The 18,791-nt window shown below is 40.1% G+C and overlaps 1 protein-coding gene across 1 annotated transcript in view; it reads right to left on the reverse strand.

Annotated features, from left to right (window-relative positions):
- The window catches only part of LAMA3 (laminin subunit alpha 3), a gene marked incomplete at its 5' end in the record, with an annotated part of 121,562 nt that overhangs the window by 31,406 nt on the left and 71,365 nt on the right, over positions 1 to 18,791 (reverse strand). The window contains 7 exons of the mRNA XM_082310155.1: positions 955 to 1,035; positions 2,937 to 3,046; positions 6,832 to 6,945; positions 12,008 to 12,238; positions 13,264 to 13,347; positions 14,394 to 14,495; positions 17,470 to 17,634. Of these exons, the coding sequence (XP_082166281.1) occupies positions 955 to 1,035; positions 2,937 to 3,046; positions 6,832 to 6,945; positions 12,008 to 12,238; positions 13,264 to 13,347; positions 14,394 to 14,495; positions 17,470 to 17,634 (887 nt within the window). The remainder of the gene's footprint in view (positions 1 to 954; positions 1,036 to 2,936; positions 3,047 to 6,831; positions 6,946 to 12,007; positions 12,239 to 13,263; positions 13,348 to 14,393; positions 14,496 to 17,469; positions 17,635 to 18,791) is intronic.

The following is an 18,791-nucleotide window of genomic DNA, read 5'->3' on the forward strand; positions in this document are numbered from 1 at the left end:
GGTGATACCTCCTCTTGCCATCGGCCAGCAAAGCAGTCTGTGTGAGTGATCCCTAAATATTTTATAGGTAAAATATATTGTCCAGACTGGCTAGCTAACATTCCTGGAAGTCACTCTGTTGTAAGATCTATAGGGGTGGTAATGCGTGATTAAAGGGCCATGATGAGCAGCTGAGGTACAGCAAGATCTGGAAGAGAAAATCTGTCTGTAACCTGCAGCTTAGATGTCAAAAGTAACAGTCTTGAAGCACAAGACAATGTGCTACTGGAGGTACTGTCTTCAGGTGAGACATCATGACTTATTGGCCTCAAGTTTCCAAACCAGATAACACCACTCCATTATGCTTAAATTCCCCCTGCATTTGAAACTCAGTGAAATTGCTTCCTCTGCCTGCCTGAAACTGCTATGCTGTTCCTCTTGTGCTTTGCCAAACTGCTGCAATCTTCCAGCAAAAGAGATGGCTTCAGTGTTGTGTTTGTACACTCCACCTATGGAGCACATCAGAATGATTTGGGATGAAGGGTATGGTGTTAATGTGGTTGCTGTTGGATAACTATGAACACTGAGGCACCGTCAAGTACACTGGAGGACACGGGAAAATGTATTTAACTTGAAAAGGGAAAAAGTAAGTGGGAGTCATTATTATCAGAAAGAGTGCAGGATAAGGCAAGGCACAGGGCACTTAGGCAAAGAGGCTGACACTTCTCTTTTTGGTAAAAACTGTGTAGTCACTAAATAGGCTGTGGAGAATTTTTTACATTTCTTCAGGGAGAGTTGGGTTTATATCTAGAATTATACTATAGCACCACACTATAGCGGCTGTTCATATAAATAGATACTCCCTAAGTGTGTGCACACTATGCATATGCCTACATCCATATAGTACCCAATACAGACATATCTCCTTTTATGGTGCCTCTCAAAAACCTTGGTCTGGAGAAACAAGTCACTTACCGTTCACAACGAACTCCAGTATAGCCTTCTTTGCAGAGACACTGAATTTCTTCGCCATTTGCCACACAGCCAGTTGCAAATCTTTGACAAGAAGCAAAAATATTATTGTGAGCACATCATCAAATAGGTTTTACACTCTAGAGGCTAAGCTCAGTTAAATGACTTTCAGATTAAAAAGGTTTTATACCACCAAACTACTTCTCAGCTAATTTAATTGCCTCTGGATACATTGCTGTGGCTAATTATTGGAAGTTTCATATTTTTCCTCTAAATTCTTTCCTTAGACTAAAAAACAATCATTTCCTGACCCTCTGGACTGAGTATAATAGTTCAAAGAAATGCCGAAAATAAACCTTAATAGTGATGTTGTAAAATAAAACAAGTCTGTGTAGCTATTTTATCTTAATAGGCAAGAATCAATGGCCTATGCTAGACAACATTTCCTCCTGTTTGGATAGCTTTTTTTTTTTAATGGATGGAAACATTAGAGGATATTTTCATGTAGCTAATATTGTTTTGGGGTTTTTTTGTTGTTTTGTTGTTTTGTTTGTTTGTTTGTTTGTTTGTTTGTTTAAACCAAGGCAGAATAGAGTTGTGCACCATTTTGGGGAGCTCTAGAGTATATCTGGTTAACACAATGAACATTTTTGTCTGCTCTTTCTAGCAGACTCATCTAGATTCACATTTCTCTGGGGAGAAAAAACATTATTTGGCTGACATTTGGTAAGGAGAAGGCAAGATGTGAAGCGGGGATAGGCCATGTTTGCTATTTCCATTTCTTAACCTATGAGCAGTTGGATAAAGCAAGTCTGTGTATCAAAGACAGATGTCTGCACTAAGAATTACATATAATTTGACTAGGTGGAAAGTTGTCAACTCCAGTAATGCCAGGTTTGGTGCATTTCCTATGTCAGGAATGGTATTTACCACCCTAATGTGCAGCTATGAAACTGCAGGGGTTTATGGTCTTCCTAGGTATTTCAGCACTCTTAAAGCAAAAGATGACTAAAAATATGTTCAGTCAGCCTCAGGCAAGCACCTGCAGAAGAGGCCAATGCTGTCAAAAACAGATCTATCAGAGAGAGCTCTGATAAATGAAAAACCTGTCTATTGTCTGCTAGTGTAAATCTCTTACTTAAGGCTACTTGGTGTTTGCTAATGCACCTGGCAAATACTATGTGGTGCCTTTAGCAATTTATAGCTTAGGTATTTTTTAAAAAAATTGTTTTTATTTAACACATTTAACATTTCAGAACTGACCAATGATGACAAAAAATGTGGCTAAACATATCATGCATTTAAAATGCAATTTACTGCCCAATTTTAAAAGCCTGGCAACCTTAGTAGATTCAAGGAAATTTAATTTTTTCTAGCTCAGAGCTTCCACCTGAAGAGCAACCGTATTCTTTCAGAAATCTAGATACATGCTTAAGAGCTTTAATGTTTTTATATTATTTTTGCATCTTACTAAATTTTCTGAATTCATGTAAAAGGCTTGTTTCATCGTTGTCACTTATCTCCTAGCCAGAGTAATGGTGTTAAACGTGAGACTAAAGATAACTAACATCTTGCATTTCAGTAAACAAGAAAGATTCTGGATATGCCCAGTAAGGGAAAAGACTTCCATCCTATATTTCTCACTATGAAGTGGCTACTGGTGGTTTTGTACATAAGCCCATTACAACTGCCTGGGGCTCCCCCAGGCGATGAGCAGCATGCCTTTGTGGTTCAGGAACAGAGTGAGAATTGGAATACTCAGCTTATTAAAAAAGGCAATGCTTTGAGACAGAGCACCAAGTTACTGCTGGTCTAACGTGCCTCAAATGGGTCTGATCCCCCACCATGTTGGGTGATATGAGAATAGACATAAAGATCATTATCCTCCTATGATAGCAGGGTTTTGGTTTTGTTTGTTTGTTTGTTTTTTTCTTTTTCCCCTCCTCTTTACCCTCTGCTTGACTACTCATGACCTTTTACTGTACCTGTTTGTATAAGGGCAAGGACACGCCCGGCAGGAACCTTGCGTGGCATCTCCAAAATAACCATCTATACAGCGCTCACATTTCTCCCCAGCAGTATTATACTGACAGTTCTAAAAAAGGAAACAAGCAAGACAGTTAACAGTGCTTTACCTCTCAATATGGCTTTATTATTATTTTAAAAAAACTATAGCCAATCTACAGAGGACATGTTCTTTCCCTTCCACATAATCAAGCATTTACTGCCAAACTGCCTTCACGACCAGGATAGATTGAGTCCAGTCATTCTCTAATTGTAGAAAGCACAATTTGCTCACTATTGTGGAAAAGCAACAGATAAATAAGCAGCATTAAATATATTTTTAAAGAAATTCAATCAGATGCATAGTTTGTTAAGAAACATTCCATTAACGCACTCTCTGTCTTGATATTTCAATTAAAAATCACTATGTTTAAATGGAACTTCAGATTTTGCATTTTAACACTAATTAGAAGGCAGATATAGCATTTAAATGCATGCAATTAATTGAGTCCAAGTATATTCTTTAAAAAATCCCATGAAATTAATATAAAAAGTATTTCTCTTAGTAGATTCAGATCAGAATTGAATTTCATGTACTTTCTCCAGTGTATATGTAACTTGTATTTATCTGGGGTAACTGGAATAAATAATGAAAAGCAAAGGCTAGGAAAACAATTGAAACTGATACAACTGAGCCACTTTTTCCATGACAAAATTGTTGAGAATTATATCTTATTTTAGAAACATTCTTATTCCTGGTGCTGTCTAATTGTCACACACATACGGTTGGACTCAATGATTTTAAAGGTCTTTTCCAACCTAAATTCCTGTGATTCTATGATTCTACATTTACACATTATGGGCAGAGGATGAGCAAGTTGCTTTTGCATTACCTAAACCAATGCTAATTTAAAATAAAAGTTGTTCAAATACATTTTTGAGCAGCCATAAAAATTCCATGTGACCAACACTCAAGAGGCATTAAAGCTCCCAAGTTCTAAAACTGTTTTCTTCAATGTGCAACAGACTGATCCAGTGTCCCACAGAGCTGAGGGTGTACAAGTAAAGCGAAAGATGGAAACAGAAAGTGGGAAATTGGCTGGAAGCAGTCACTGAGCAGATTGCACTCCCATTTCATGGATTTTGATGGCTTAGGGCTATGGTTGAAGGCCCTACTACAATGTTTTGCAGCAGAGGGGTGTTTTTCCCTACAAATGAGACACAGTTCTGTCTCTCCCATCTCCTCTTACGCTCCATTCTCCGCCACATTTCTTCACACCCAGATTTCCTCAACCACATCAACAGCCCTTCCCTCAGACTCTGCATGTAGGAACCTCTCATTTGTTTTCATTTTGGTTAAAGAACTAAATTTGTGGCTCACTTGTGAAAGGTTCTGGGAAAGAACAGGAAAAGCTCCAGTTCACATATGGGCCATTTAATTAGGGGAAACTAAAGTAATATGAAGACACTATGTTTGTAAAAGGAACCATTTTAAAATGCAGCCACTACAAAAGCTGGTGCATATATTGCTGCAAAAAGCTCATGGAAAATTCAGACTGTTTCTGAATAATTACTGTAAATTTTGATGATCCTGAAGAACAAATTAAACTGCAAAAAGAGTAAAAGAGAGGTATTTTAAAATATTTGTGTTGGTTTCATCTTGGAGCAACCTCCCCCCACCCCAAGTTTATCTCCTGGCTTTTGTTTTGCTCACTCTGTCTATAGAAACTGAAGCAATTCCATAATTGCTGAAGAAAATTTAAGATATTTCACATATAAGCCCCTCTGAATGTGCCATGCTGTTCCTCTAGCTATATGGCGAAGAAGGACTGGAGAACATAACCCAGTGGTCCCAAGGCATGGTGGAATGAAGCCAGAGCAACAACTCCCTCATGGGTCTTCCTTCAAGTTTCACAGGGCCAGAGACACCCCTGGAGTCACAGCATCTCCAAACCATCAAGTATTGCAAACTCTGAAAGGAAAACTCTCAGCTGACTCCATATGCACCCATATGGTACAAGGAAGCCACAGCAGAGTGTGTCAGGGCCACAACAGAAGCACCTATGTACACGGTGTTACATGACATGAAACAAAATGTCATGGGATGAGCAAGTCTCAGCACCATGCTGCTGCTGAGGGAACGTGTCTTTCAGGAGGAAGGGCAGGGACCACGAGGACACAAAGCCTGATTAATGGCAGAGGGCCAGCTTCTCCCTACACATGAGAACAAGTTCTTCTGTCTTCTCCACCTCCTCCTTCACTCTGTTCTCCACTTTCAGCAGCGCAGTGCAGCACCCCTCTCCTTCCACCAGCACCCAGCAGCATAGCTATCACCTGAGCTGGGGAGGATTGCACTGCTGCCACAGAGGAAAGGGTCAGCCTGGGCTTAGCCTCACAAAGCCTTCTCTGGAGGCTGTCACTGGAGAGCAGCTGACATGTGAAGGTACTGGGGTCCAGTGCTCCAGGTGAGCAGGAAGAAGGAGGCCAAGTGAGCAAGCTTTGCACTTTGGAGACGAAACTTGACGGCTCCGCATTGGGAAGCCTCCTTGTCTTCTCTGCACCACTGCAGGTCTTTGTCCCATGGCTCCTCTACAGACAGACAAACTTGCTCCTTATTAGGTGGAGGCTCATGATGGAAATACAGCCCCTCTGGGCTTTCATTTTTTACCGCATTATCCTGGATGACTTTGCTTACCCTAAATTTTGTCCCAGGGCCAAGTGTTGATTTAGCTCTGTCTACCTGAAAGTTAATCCAGCTGTGACAAGGAGCGGAAAAAGAGAAACCTAAAGCACATACTTCATGAGGTAAAAGTGATTTTTTTTTTCCTTTATAATTTTCATCTGAAGCAAAACTTCCTCGTCTTTATAGCTCTGCTGCAGCACTTTCCTGTCACAGCCTGCCCTGCCTCTCCAAAGCAGCAGCCTGTAAGTCATCCCCCAGAATGTGCTGAATTGGTTTATAGTTTCCATTAAAGCAAAAGGGTTGGTTGAGACAAAGTCGGGGGGGATGACATAACGCGCAGGAATGCACCGCAGGCAGAACGGATGCAGCACGAACAAGGAAGAAATAGCAGAGAAGCTAGACCATGAAAGATGTTGCCAAGGTTCTTGTTTACACAGTAAGTGAAAAATTAGCGAAAAGTTTTTAAGCAGGAATTTTTCAGAACAAACTGTTCAAAGAAGCGTCAGGGATATAAGCCGGAGAAGCACAGTCGGCCAAATGTCACACTTGCATTGCCACGAGGGCTGATCCACTCCCATGAGGCTGCTTTACGTTTAATACGGTGTGCCAGGGAGCAAAATCTGCCCCACTATATCTTCTGTAACAGCTGAAATTTTCTGTTTAATCTGATTTCTATCCCCTTTATCTCATCTTATTTGCTGCAGTATTTTTTAATCCATCTAGCTGTAAATTAAGATTAGTGGAAATTTTAATGCTGATTAAACAAACGATTCTGCAAAGACTATGCTATGCATGAATGCGCTATTTGTTAGCATTGACAAACTCTAGTATATATGTGTAAAACTAAGGACTGCATATGCCAGGATAAGACCCCATATTTATTATAAATAACTGCAAACACATATGCGCTAATTTGGTGACTTTTTGTACCATGAGCTAACAAAAAATATAGGGGACAGAAGAAAACAAAAACAAGGACACAAATTATTCTAATCACCCACAGTTACATTAAGCATACATGTAAGTATATGCAACTTATGCTCATTAGCAGTACAAGATATAGAGAATAAGGCATGCAGGGGTTATTTTTAGTTGCTAGGAATTTAACAATACTGTATAGTGCATACTGCTGTAAGGTAATTTTTTTTCTCCTTTTTTTCAAATTAAATTCTTGAAGATTAGTATTTACTTACAATACATTTTCCAGTACCATCTTGACACCTATTTGAATTTCCATTGCAGTTGCAGGGGACACAGCGTCCAGTAAATATTCCTTTATTCTCACGATAAAATCCAAGGCCACATTCCTAAACAGGAAGCACAGAGAAAAAAAAAAACTGTGAGTGTTGGTGGAAAGAAAGTTTTACAAGTTATGGGAAGGGTATTTTGAATTTGTTTGCCATTTCCGAGGAGTAGTGGAGATGTACATCTCCTGGCAAGCTTTTCTAAGCCCATATTATTGTTTAAATAGTAAGTATTTTAACACAACAAATGGCAATGAAGAATGGAGCTGAAGAAATTTCAGCCTATGCATCTGAACCCTGTGTTCTACACTTTGTGGTAGTGAGGATTTCATCAGTTTGACTCTAACCTCTGAGCAAAACACATTTCTTGTGGCTATGTACAAAGGTGTAGAATATGACTTTTAAACCACAGAAAAAGATTTGGATATAGGTTCATACTACAGTCTTCTCAAAGAAGAATCCTCCTGGGGGCTATCACAACTCAAATGAAGCATGTGATTGGCAAAAGCCACCAAGGGCAAATTGTGCTTGACAAACCTGATCGCCTTCTACAACAAAGTAACCTGCTCGGTTGATGCAGGGCGAGCAGTGGACATTGCCTACCAGGATTTCCCCAAGGCTTTCCATATAGTTTCCCACAGCCTCCTCCTAGAGAAACTGATGCGTTACGATCTAGACAAGTGGTCTGTGCGGTGGGTGGGAACCTGGCTGACAGGCCGCACCCAGGGGGTGGTGGTAAATAGCTCCTTTTCAAACTGTCACAAGTGGGGTCCCCCAGGGATCAATATTGGGCCCAACGATGTTTAGTATTTTCATAAGTGATCTGAATGATGGGATCAAGTGTACCCTGATGAAGTTTGCCGATGATACCAAACTGAGTGGGGAAGTGGACACTTCGGAAGGGAGAGCCACCCTGGAGGAAGACCTGGATAGGCTGGAAGAGTGGGCTAACAAGAACCTTATGAAGTTCAACAAAGACAAATGTAAGGTCTTGCACCTGGGAAAACATAATCTAGGAGTGCAGCACAGGCTGGGATCTACCCAGCTGGGGAACAGCTCTGTGGAAAAGGAGCTGGGGGTCCTGGTGGACAACAAGCTCAATATGAGTGAACAGTGCACTGCTGTGGCAAAGAAAGCCAACAGGATGCTGGGTTGCATCAACAAGGGCATCACCAGCAGAAATAAAGAAGTCATTATCCCACTCTACTCAGCACTTGTCAGGCCACACCTGGAATACTGTGTTCAGTTTTGGTCCCCGCTATACAAAAAAAAAAGTGGACAGGCTGGAGATGGCCCAGAGAGGAGCCACAAAGATGATCAAAGGACTGGGAAGCCTGCCATATAAGGAAAGGCTGAGAGAACTGGGTTTGTTCAGCCTTGAGAAAAGAAGACTTAGGGAAGACGTTATCACCATGTTCCAGTATTTAAAGGGTGGCTACAAGGAAGATGGAGACTCCTTTTTTACAAGGAGTCACATGGAAAAGACAAGGGGTAATGGGTACAAGTTACTCCTGGGGACATTCCAATTGGACACAAGAGGAAAATTTTTCACAATGAGAACAATCAGCCATTGGAATAATCTCCCCAGGGAAGTGGTGGCTTCCCCAACATTGGACACTTTTAAGATTCGGCTGGACAGAGTGCTCGACCATCTTGTCTAGACTGTGCTTTTGCCAAAAAAAGATGATCCTTGAGGTCCCTTCCAACCTGATATTCTATGATTCTGTGAACATATGGAAATCTCACATATTAGCTAGTGGTTTGAAATCTTGATATTAATTTAACTATGGTGTATTCCTTGGAAATACTTCTAATGAGAGATCTCTTACATGAATTCATCATGACTTCCACAATAGGAGACCTATACAAAGCCATGCTTAGACAGAACTAGGTGATATAACAAAACACACAGCAGTCTAATTTCTAAGTACAGGCTTGTCCCGGAGACCCGGGAAGCATGAGAAGAATGTTCAGCTATAGAGGGCACAGGAGCAGGAGCACAGCCTGTCTTATCAAAGTCGGGTTTAAATAGGGAGCTGAACCAGAGGAATTATGAATGAAGCAAGAGACATGAAGTTTGTTAGCCTACACCAGAAAGATAGTAACTAAGATGTTAAAACTAGATTCTTGCTTGGCACGGGCAGGGAAAGTACAAGGGTTGGGAAAGTACAAGGAATTCTTCCTGGGCATGGAGCCTTCCCATATATGGACCGGTTCAAAAATTCATGCTCACCTTCTCCGCTCACCATCCTCGTGGCACACCAACCACACCAAAAATGACCAGACATAAGTCTATCCCTTCTATTCCCTAACTCCTCTTCACTAGTAACTAAGCTGGTGTGATGCAAGGAAGATCAGTGGTTGTATGGAAGCGGGGAGAAAGCAGCGCTCCCCACGAAGCAAACACCTCCCATGTTCCTGCCTCGGGCAATGTATTTCTGCACTGTACCTATACCTCACCTGTACCTCACTGTTAGGGGCTGGCCTCAATGACATTCAGAAAAGGAGCGACAGTTGAACTTTAAAGCCATAAATCTTTTCTCATAGCAATTGCACCATCAAAGACTGATGGGAATAATCTGAAGAGCAAAGGGTTTGCGGGACAGTGTCTCAAATCATATTCCAGTGGTTTGACGTGTAAGCATTTATGCAGGGACAGGATTAATCAGTGAATTTATCAACCATGTAACTACCAGAGGAAAAAAAAAAATGCACCTCTCCCAGAGCAGATCCCAAAAGGAACATTGAGCTATTGCTGTTTAAACAACAGTTGCTAGTGGCATCTTTGCCTTCTTTACATGTGGGATAAATGAAAAAAAAAAAAGTATGCAGAATACTAGTATTATCAACAACTTTTAAGACTGACTTCAGTGTGAGCAGGGACTGAATTTAGAACAGGCACTTGAAATTTTTCGGATACATTTTTAAAAGGGTGAATATGTTCCCTGAACAACAGGGAGCCAATATACACAGCTTCTCAAGAAACCCGGGCCTGAAATACATTAAAGAGCATGACTAAGTAAAATATAGGCTCTAATGCATACAGGTTTTATTTACTGAAAGTCTCTTTTTGGAGAGCAAAATGAATCACTCATTTTAAAAATATATCCAAATGCATTTGGAAAAAATCTATGCAGCTTTTTGTTTTCCTATTTATGCTGTCTTTAAAACAATGCATTTGGAGTACGTAGGCACTTTGTTTTTGAAGCAGCATTCGTGATACTGAGAAATTGATTCCATAAGAAGATAAAGCTCTAGGCACTTTCAAATGCTTAGGAGTTCAAGGCTGTTTTCAAGTAAACAAGGATTTAAAAGAAACTTCTCCCACACGGTTTTGTTAGCATAGTACTTAGAGATATAAGAAGATTAGCCTTCTTGTTACTTTTATACTAAGTAATTTAGAAGTTGTTATCAAGTTAGTTCATTTAAAAACAAAGAGAAAGAAGGAAGCAAGCGAGGAAGGGTAAATGAACAAATTACCTGTCTCAGGTAAAAATCCCTTTGAACTTGTTGCTGCTGACTCCTCTCCTGAAGGTGAGGATAGGACAGCCTCTGTTGCATGCCTTGTGCTAAAGAATGCCCCAGGGCTACTAACGTGACAACCAGCCATCCTACATTCCTCGGCCTCTGCGCTTGGGCCGTCATTTTACTTTAGCTCCACTGCGAACATACACTGCTATCCTTTTGGCGCTCGCCCGTTCTCTTATACTCTCCCTTCTTCTGACTCAGATTAATGAGGCTCTGTGCTGTGATGGGCCCCACCTTTAAACTTTATACATGAGTCAAGTCGTACAGCACACATTACCATTCCTGAGGTTAACAAGTAACCCCGCAGTTCCTGTAGCTCAATATATACCTAAGTCGGGGTGTGGCAGGCATCACCTCCTCCCCACCTAAGGCAGCCAGACAGAGCTAGGTGATTAGCGCAGTAAATCACTGCCTGAGTAATGCTACATAAACATACAGGGCTTACGAACTACCCAGGTGAGTGTCTTGATCACTTCCTTTGGCTACGTATTTCCACTAGGTTATTTAAAAATCCCAACACGTTAGTTTATAAAGGCAGTACGTTGAAAGCAATGGGACGGTAGTAGGAATTTCAGTCAATGCTCATCAATTTGCGTGTGGCATAGAACATCAAATGTGTGACAAAATAAGTTTCTAGAAATATTTCCAAAATGGTATTCGACATGATGAAGAGCTGCCCTGAGCAGTGGATGCACACACGAGACATAAGCCAACTGTAAATGTTGTTCTGTTAAGTCTCTCTGCAGCTGCTCTGGTCTAGATATTATTCTTTCATTCTCATTTCAAAAACGTTTGCAAAGTTATTACAGCAATTGCTGCTTTATGGTAACCCTCAACCATTTTCTGAGACAATAATTCCGTGTATTTTGTGCACTTTGTACACCACTTATCTCTCGGTACTTTATTCTGCGCCTTGGGTGCTTACACATGGGAACAGTCAAGCTCTAAGCTAAGCAAAGTGACAGCCAAAAGAATTGCAGGTACAGGAGCAGCATCATGGACAGGATATACAACTGCAGCTAGGATTTCACCATTCCTCAGGTAACAGTGTTACTTTGCAATGTTTACGTTATCTTTCATAAAAATATCTCCAAATATTTTTTTGCAAGTATGTTAACTTCAGCTTTCAAACATTTCCCTATAAAAATAGGAAAAGTGTTAGTCACTCTGTGAAAACAGGAAAATATTCAGAATTATCTAGGTTCAGGTATCTTGGTCCCTGCTAAAATAAGGAACGCCAGGAATCTTCTCCACTGTGTAGGGTCTCACAGACTTTGATCAAGTCAACTCTGACCCTCTCTCCATTAAAGTAAGTATTGACTGAGATTATTCATCCTCTCATAGGGCATCGCAGAAGAATTCCTCATTATAGTGCTTTACACATGTAAAATGACATTCACAGCTCCACAAAAGCAATCATGAGTTGAATAACCCTACAGCACTTCTTAGACAGTGAAAGTACTTGAGCCATTTAAAGTGCACAGGCTTACAAGAAGCACGTTTAATTACTTTAGCCAGCTTCTCTAACTAAACCAGTATGTGTAGCTGTAGGCAAGACAGAAGATAATGGTACAGTACGGAGGCAAACACTTCCTACCTGACATGAGTCACCAGTGTACTCCGGAGGGCAGGAGCATGTCTCCACGCTGTATGCAACGCTGCCGCTTCCTGCGCTGGTGGCTTCTTCCAGCCCAACCTCACCAAGGGTTAATCGTTGAGTCTCCGTGAAGTAAAGGCCTCTGATGTATAAGCCATCTAGTCTAGACAGGATTATCATCAGTTCTTCTCTGGATACAAGGTTGTTGCTGCTGGCATGCCTGAAGTTTCCCTGCACATTAAGGGTACAAAATGAGCACAGCTCAGCTGCTTCTTAAAGAGTATCTGCAATGGATGACAGAAAAAGGGAGAAAAACCCCATGGAACAGATCCCCATAGTGCCAATTGGTGTGGCGTGAAACAGAGGTCAGGAAAATAAATATAATGAATGTAAACACAGGATAGGTGGGAAAAGGAATAATAAGCATAAAAAGGGATGTACCCTTTACTTTGCAAGGTACATACGGCTTTGAGGTATTGAAAAGTGAAGAAGCATATAGGTTCTTCTTCAGTCATCCAAATTTCTTTGAGGTATTACCCACCAAACCATAAAAGGGTGGAGAAAAATGCTTTTATTTTTAAGAGGAGGTGAAGTCCTACAAATCTAATCTTTGAGGGCTGCCTTCACGTGATTTCTTGCTACTAATAGACACAGCATTACTGAAAATGGAATCTGGCATGAAGAAATATTACCTTTTTTGCTTATACGTGAGATGGAAATAACGTGGTTTGACCTTCTGAGCACAGATTTAAGGTAAGAATAATCCCTGCTAACTTCACCTGCCTAATTCCATTTTATATATATTAATAATATATAATATTATATAATTAATATAATAATATAATCCCACCTAACTTCACATTTAGTTGGACACCCATTTGAAACTAGGTACCTAGAGACCAAGGAAAACAGATAACAGTTCATTCCATCCCTATTAAGTACATGTCTGGGGCTGCAATGAATCATCTTCCATTGATGACTGATTCAGTATTACTCCACTGGCCCTGGAGGGAGTGCTAAGGGCTAGATTGGACAAGATGCCTAATTTAGAGGTGCTAAAATTAAGTGGCATGAACCAGAACCTAGGTTCAATGTGGCGGTAAAGAGAGAAAAAAATGTTTATATTTAAGGTTTACGGCATTTACGTTTATATTCATTTACATTATCAAGTATTTGGCATTTCTGCACATATTACCTGCATATTTTTATGTGCCACGGGGAAGAAAAGGGAAGGCCATTCCATTTTCATTTCTTACCTCAAGTAGCTGCACACGGCCATAATATTGACGGTCCGGCAGTGGGTTGTTGGGATCCATATAAACAACTTTCATTTGCTGCCCCTATGTGAGAATGAGGATATAATATTGCCATTTCACTACTTTTTATGGTGAAGTGTTCAGATGCAATAAAATTCAGTGAGGCAGGAAAACTGTATGTCATTTTGTCAGTGAAGTGGTATAGCAAGCACTGTTCTAGCGTCAACAGTGTTTTCACTGCTTTTGCCTATCAATAACCTTGCTTTCAAATAAAACACCAAGGGAATTAAATTACTGCATACCAATTTTCACAGAAACTAGTTATTACTTTTGAGCAAAAACATTTTTGCAACTTTCAAACACTCTACTTTGCTGCCACACCTTCTTGTTAGAAAAGCAGCTGCCTTCTGATATCATCTTTAGAGTTTGCCTTGGAAATTTGTGGCTGGCATGAGGAAGGGAATAAGACTAATACTGGACTGAGGAACACTCTTTGACCTGACATCCTGGTGCACCTTGGATACTACTGTAGTACCCTATGAGGCATGTCTCCCAATGAGAATCCTAGAATATTGAATTAGTATTTCTGATGGTCCGAAGAAACAAGACCACACCCTTGGGAATTTCAACAAACAGTAAAAGATTTCATTTTTGGCCCTAAAGTGGTTAAATTAAAAAAACTGTTAACCTAAAATGCATTTTTACGTCAGTACCTTGAAGCCTTATAATTATCCTTAATCTTATGCTGAAGAAAATTCTCACAGAAAATGAGATTAATTACACATGGAATCCAGGGCATATTTTGCAGAGTCAAGGCTATACTTGTTGACAAGTGTGCAATGCATTAATTAATTTTTTTCCACAGGTGCATTTTACAGAGAAAATTCTGTTTTATCTTTTTATTTGCTCTCAAGTCAGTTATGCTTAATAATATGTTACTTTGGCAACAGAGATAGGTGTGTTGATGGCTTTGAGCAAAATGCAGTAAAATCACTTTTACAGAAATGCAGCAAGTTGCTATAAAAGTTAAGCACACTATAGGAGCAAAATTTGCCATAGTTGTCAGGTATCAGAAAAAACTTATGGTATAGTTATTGCTTGAAAGAAAAAAAAAATATTTCAAAACTTACTGTTAGTTGTATATCGGGTCTTTTATCCAGAAGAACCATGCCCTCACTAGGTAAGCCAAAAGATTTCACTTGGTAACTTAGGAAGCCACCGTATGAAGAAAGCTATAACAAAATGCACAAGACCAGAGATACTTTACTGCACTATTGCTTGATACTAATATAATTTTGTATTCAAGTTTACCCCACTTTCCAGCACTGTAAATAATGTATTTACTCTTTGGGTTTTAGTCCAAATATGAAAATACGTGTTGTTGCTTGGAAGAAATTACTTTTAATTTTGTTTATTTTGTGTATCTGACATCACAGCAGTACCTGTTACTGTTCTCTGGAAGGTTACCTGCATCGGGGTTTTTTTCATATCTGGGATCGCACCATCTGTGGTCATGGAGAAATCACACGTTCACGTGAACATTGTTCTTCCCCAGACTCTACAGAACAGGTTTTGCTCATCAAGAGCAGATGTCAGACTGACAATGAAAGTGGTAGTGAACCCCATGAACAGCCATGGACAAAAAGGAGAAGTCAGACTAAGCATGTTTAAAGGTGGCTTTCATAGGCCAGCATTTTCTAACCTTACTACAAACATGAATCTAATCAGGAAATCTTTGCTCCACCTTCTGGAGGACAGGACACCTACTGATATTGGCTGATAGCAGCTCTGCTGTAAACAGACCATTGCTGGAGGTTGAGCTGAAACGACGCCTCTTTTGGCTCAACTATAGGTGACCACAGGCAGCCTCAAACCCAACCAAACGCATACGCTGCTGCCCAAAACACTTAGGCAAGTATGTTTGAATCATCTGACCAACAAACAGCTTCCCTGGGTTGTGTATGAGTGACTCAGTTCAAAACATATTGAGAGGAAAAGAAGCTCCAGGCACAGCCTAGACAGTCCTTGTTCCAAGAACAGCCTAGAAGGAAGGTTTGTGGGGTTTAGGTGAAATCAGGTGTAGTGCCACAGATATGCTACTTTGTTTTACAGCCCTTGCTGTTTGCCCTTATGGCTTATGCTTGGTTTTGACAAGGGAGGAAGAACCGCTTTGTTAGGTTTTGCTGTTCTGCAGGTAAGCACCAGCCTTTGCTCTACCCCCTCCCATGTACTGTAATGAATTACAAACAAAACACAGACACCTCGGTACTAAATTTGTTTCTTGGATCACAGGGCTGTAATTAATACTATTATCTTAAGCCAACTGCATTTTCAAAAGCATCATTTGGAACATTGGCTATATTTTGCCAACACAATCAAAACAACCCTGTATAAATATTTTTTTTCAAAAATACAAGAAAATTAAAATTAGAGCTAATTTCCTGTTTAACACACATTTTAGGACTGCACCATATGACAGACTGTAATGCTACTGCTTTTTTAATGAATGTTTTTTGAAATGGAAAAATATTGGTGTTATAAACTACCCTCTGTATTCTATATGTACAGTATTTATTTTCTAACATTGAGAGTGGTCTATTAAATAGAATGTTAAAATACACAAGAGCAGAAAATGGGGACGATGTGATCTGAATTTCTCAATGGCTGTTAGTTTCTGCACTGCTATAGATTTTATATTTGATTCCCTTTCTACTTCGTAAGCAAAAGATAGGGAGAGGAAAGGAAATATACTCTGCTAAATACTAATGTTCCAGTGGAACTAGTTAAAAGGTTTAAGATAATGGAAAACAGTATTTATATCCCCATCATACTGAAAAATACCTGAAGCGATCTTGTTCACATTTTCCAAAAGAGGCTCTACTGCTGGAAGTAGACCAAAAGCTGACATTTTCAGAATGCAATAACGTGAATGATTGGTAAATTTATGAGCTTGTAAAACTACCATCAAGATAGCATTTTGGGGGGACTTTGACTACTACAGTACAACCAGTGTTAAAATATATGCTTACACACAGTGTCCAGTAAAAGCAGGGCCAAAAATACAACTATTTTATTTACAGGGTTGTCATTGTAAATAAAAGCAAGTCATGGCATGCCTAGTTAGATACTGTGACATGCAACATAAAAATCGTAGCACTGTTCTTAACAGCTGCACTTAAAAAGGGTTATTGCCTGCCTTATACTTTGTTATGGGAACAACAAAAGTCCTTTTGGTTTAACATTGTAGTAAGTAAAGTGTGCTTTATCAAGAAATGTCTTTGAAAAATAATCTGTAGATATTGAAACAAAAACCTCTATAACTAACAAAAAGCACCCTAACTAAACATGCTGTTCAACTGAAAGATATTTACCTCTGAGCTTAGGAGAGTGGGGTGAAAAATACTGCTCTAGTCCTTAAAATGGGGACTGAGAGGAACTTCAAAAATTTTACCATCTTTAATGCTCTTCTGTCTATCCCATTTGTTTCCACTTGTGTGACAGCAGGATTGCATCTGGAAAGCCTGTGTGCCCTACAACTGGCTAGCAACTATCGACACTGTCAGAGCTGCAAACAGGGAGACCCTGGGGCTCTGGACCTGCAAGGCACCACTAGCAAAGTCCCCCTGGTCAGTGCAATCCCCAGGCTGAAATGCTGATAGGTGTTAACTGTGAGCAAGGGACTGCACGCACGCATGAGTAGAAACAGCAGCAAGCAGTTCAAAGAACACAAAGGTTAGAAAGCCAAGTGTTGCTCTTCCCAAGCAGCATATCGAAAGCAAAAGGTTGGGTTTTTGGCATGCCACTGAGCACATAATCACCTTTTATTCTTTTGGAAATCTGCCCAGGAGGTACTCTAGTGAGTCTAAAGGATATTCGGGCACATCAGGAGCTATGGTTCAGGGAGCTGGTGCCTTCAGCTGCTTTTCTGAGTTTCAGCTCCCTGAACCATAGCTCCTGACCATGCTGTTCACATAAAGATGTCCCTGGCACCCAGCAAGGTGATTAATTCTGTATTATTGGTCATAATTTTAGCATTGTACTCAAAAGTCAAATGCTGTGATTCCTAGCATGTCAGGGAAGAGAGGTAAGAATCTCATGAGGGAAGAGACAGAAATTTATCTAAGAAAAACAAGGAGACTGTTTATCAACAATGCTTGCAAAAAATGAATACTTGTTATTAAAACAGATGAGCTAGGTGTCATTTACCTTCTCTCCCAGGTAAGATGGCGGTGCTTTCCAGTACAAGCTATGCACTGAAGCAGGCAATTCTTGAACATCAGCCACTACACTATTACTGACTGGATTGAAAGTGACTGGAATGTCAATATTTTCATCCACTGCCTCCAAGCGCCAATTCCTCATGTCCACAAACTAATGAAAACACATAAAGGAAATAAAAGTTTGTTTCATTCTTTATTAAACTTTACCAGCACCAAGTAATGAGGAGAAATTGATTAGTCTCTGCAATTCCCCTAGCATGAAATTCAACCCCTTCAGAGCCAGCCTAAAATCTTTGCCCAATGGAGGTTGCAAGGACCTCAAAAGAGAGCGTAACTGGGACAGATGTGCCAAAGTTACTTGGGATGCAGGCATTTGGTTTGTCAGCTGCAAACTAAATTCTATCTATCTTCAGTCACAGCAAGGCATAACCCTTCTGGAGGTGACTAGGTGTTGTGTACCCAAACCCAAGGACATAACTGGGAGGTGCTTTTTTAAGTCCATTCCAAAATCAAACCAAGGACACTAACGTAAAAGACAGAGTGAAGAACTGTTGTGGTACATTAACTGGGAGGGACGGGACATGGCAGGATATTTTGGGGAGGCAGGCAATGTAGCCTAATATTCTGGTTCTTTAATAATGCACATTTTATGCTCATGGCTCTTGTTTCATGAAAGACCACACATCCTGTTATTTATCATTATGCTGGGGGAAAGAAAGCATCATGCATATGTATCAGAACAGTTCTGTGGTGGGTTGACCTTGGCTGGCCAGAGCAATAAAACAACAAGACAGACATGTTTTCAAAAAGAGTCTTTGGTGAGGACAAGTAATCACTAGAGGAAATCTTCCTAAAGTAAACGGAAGTTTGCTACTAACTTCACTGCGGCCAGATTTTCATCCTTTGCATTTAAACAATGAAGTGCCACAATCTAGATTGTATTGAGTCTATGTCTAAGCCTAAGCCTAAACTAAAGTCCTCATCCATCATTCTAGGGCTCTGCTTCTCTCTTTTCTTTCCCTTGCATTGTTTCAGGCAGTTGTTCCTTCTTTTTCAGTCTTCAGACATTCAATTATACTACTAAAAAATCTATCTTCTCCTTTTCTCAGACTTGATGTCGTATCTTTTTTTATAGGGAGGGAAGAAAGACAATTTTTACAATCTCTGTGGAATCTGTCACACATTTCTTAGGTTTCAAAATGCACCTATGATACAGACATGTAAAATGACACGTGCTTATCAAAGCATCTTGAAGGAGACCATTGACTTTAATGATGAACTAGTGTCTGAAGATAAAGCAATAGAAGG

Source organism: Platalea leucorodia (genome assembly GCF_965183815.1).
Source record: "Platalea leucorodia genome assembly, chromosome: 1".
In the NCBI taxonomy this organism is placed as follows: Eukaryota; Metazoa; Chordata; class Aves; order Pelecaniformes; family Threskiornithidae; genus Platalea; species Platalea leucorodia.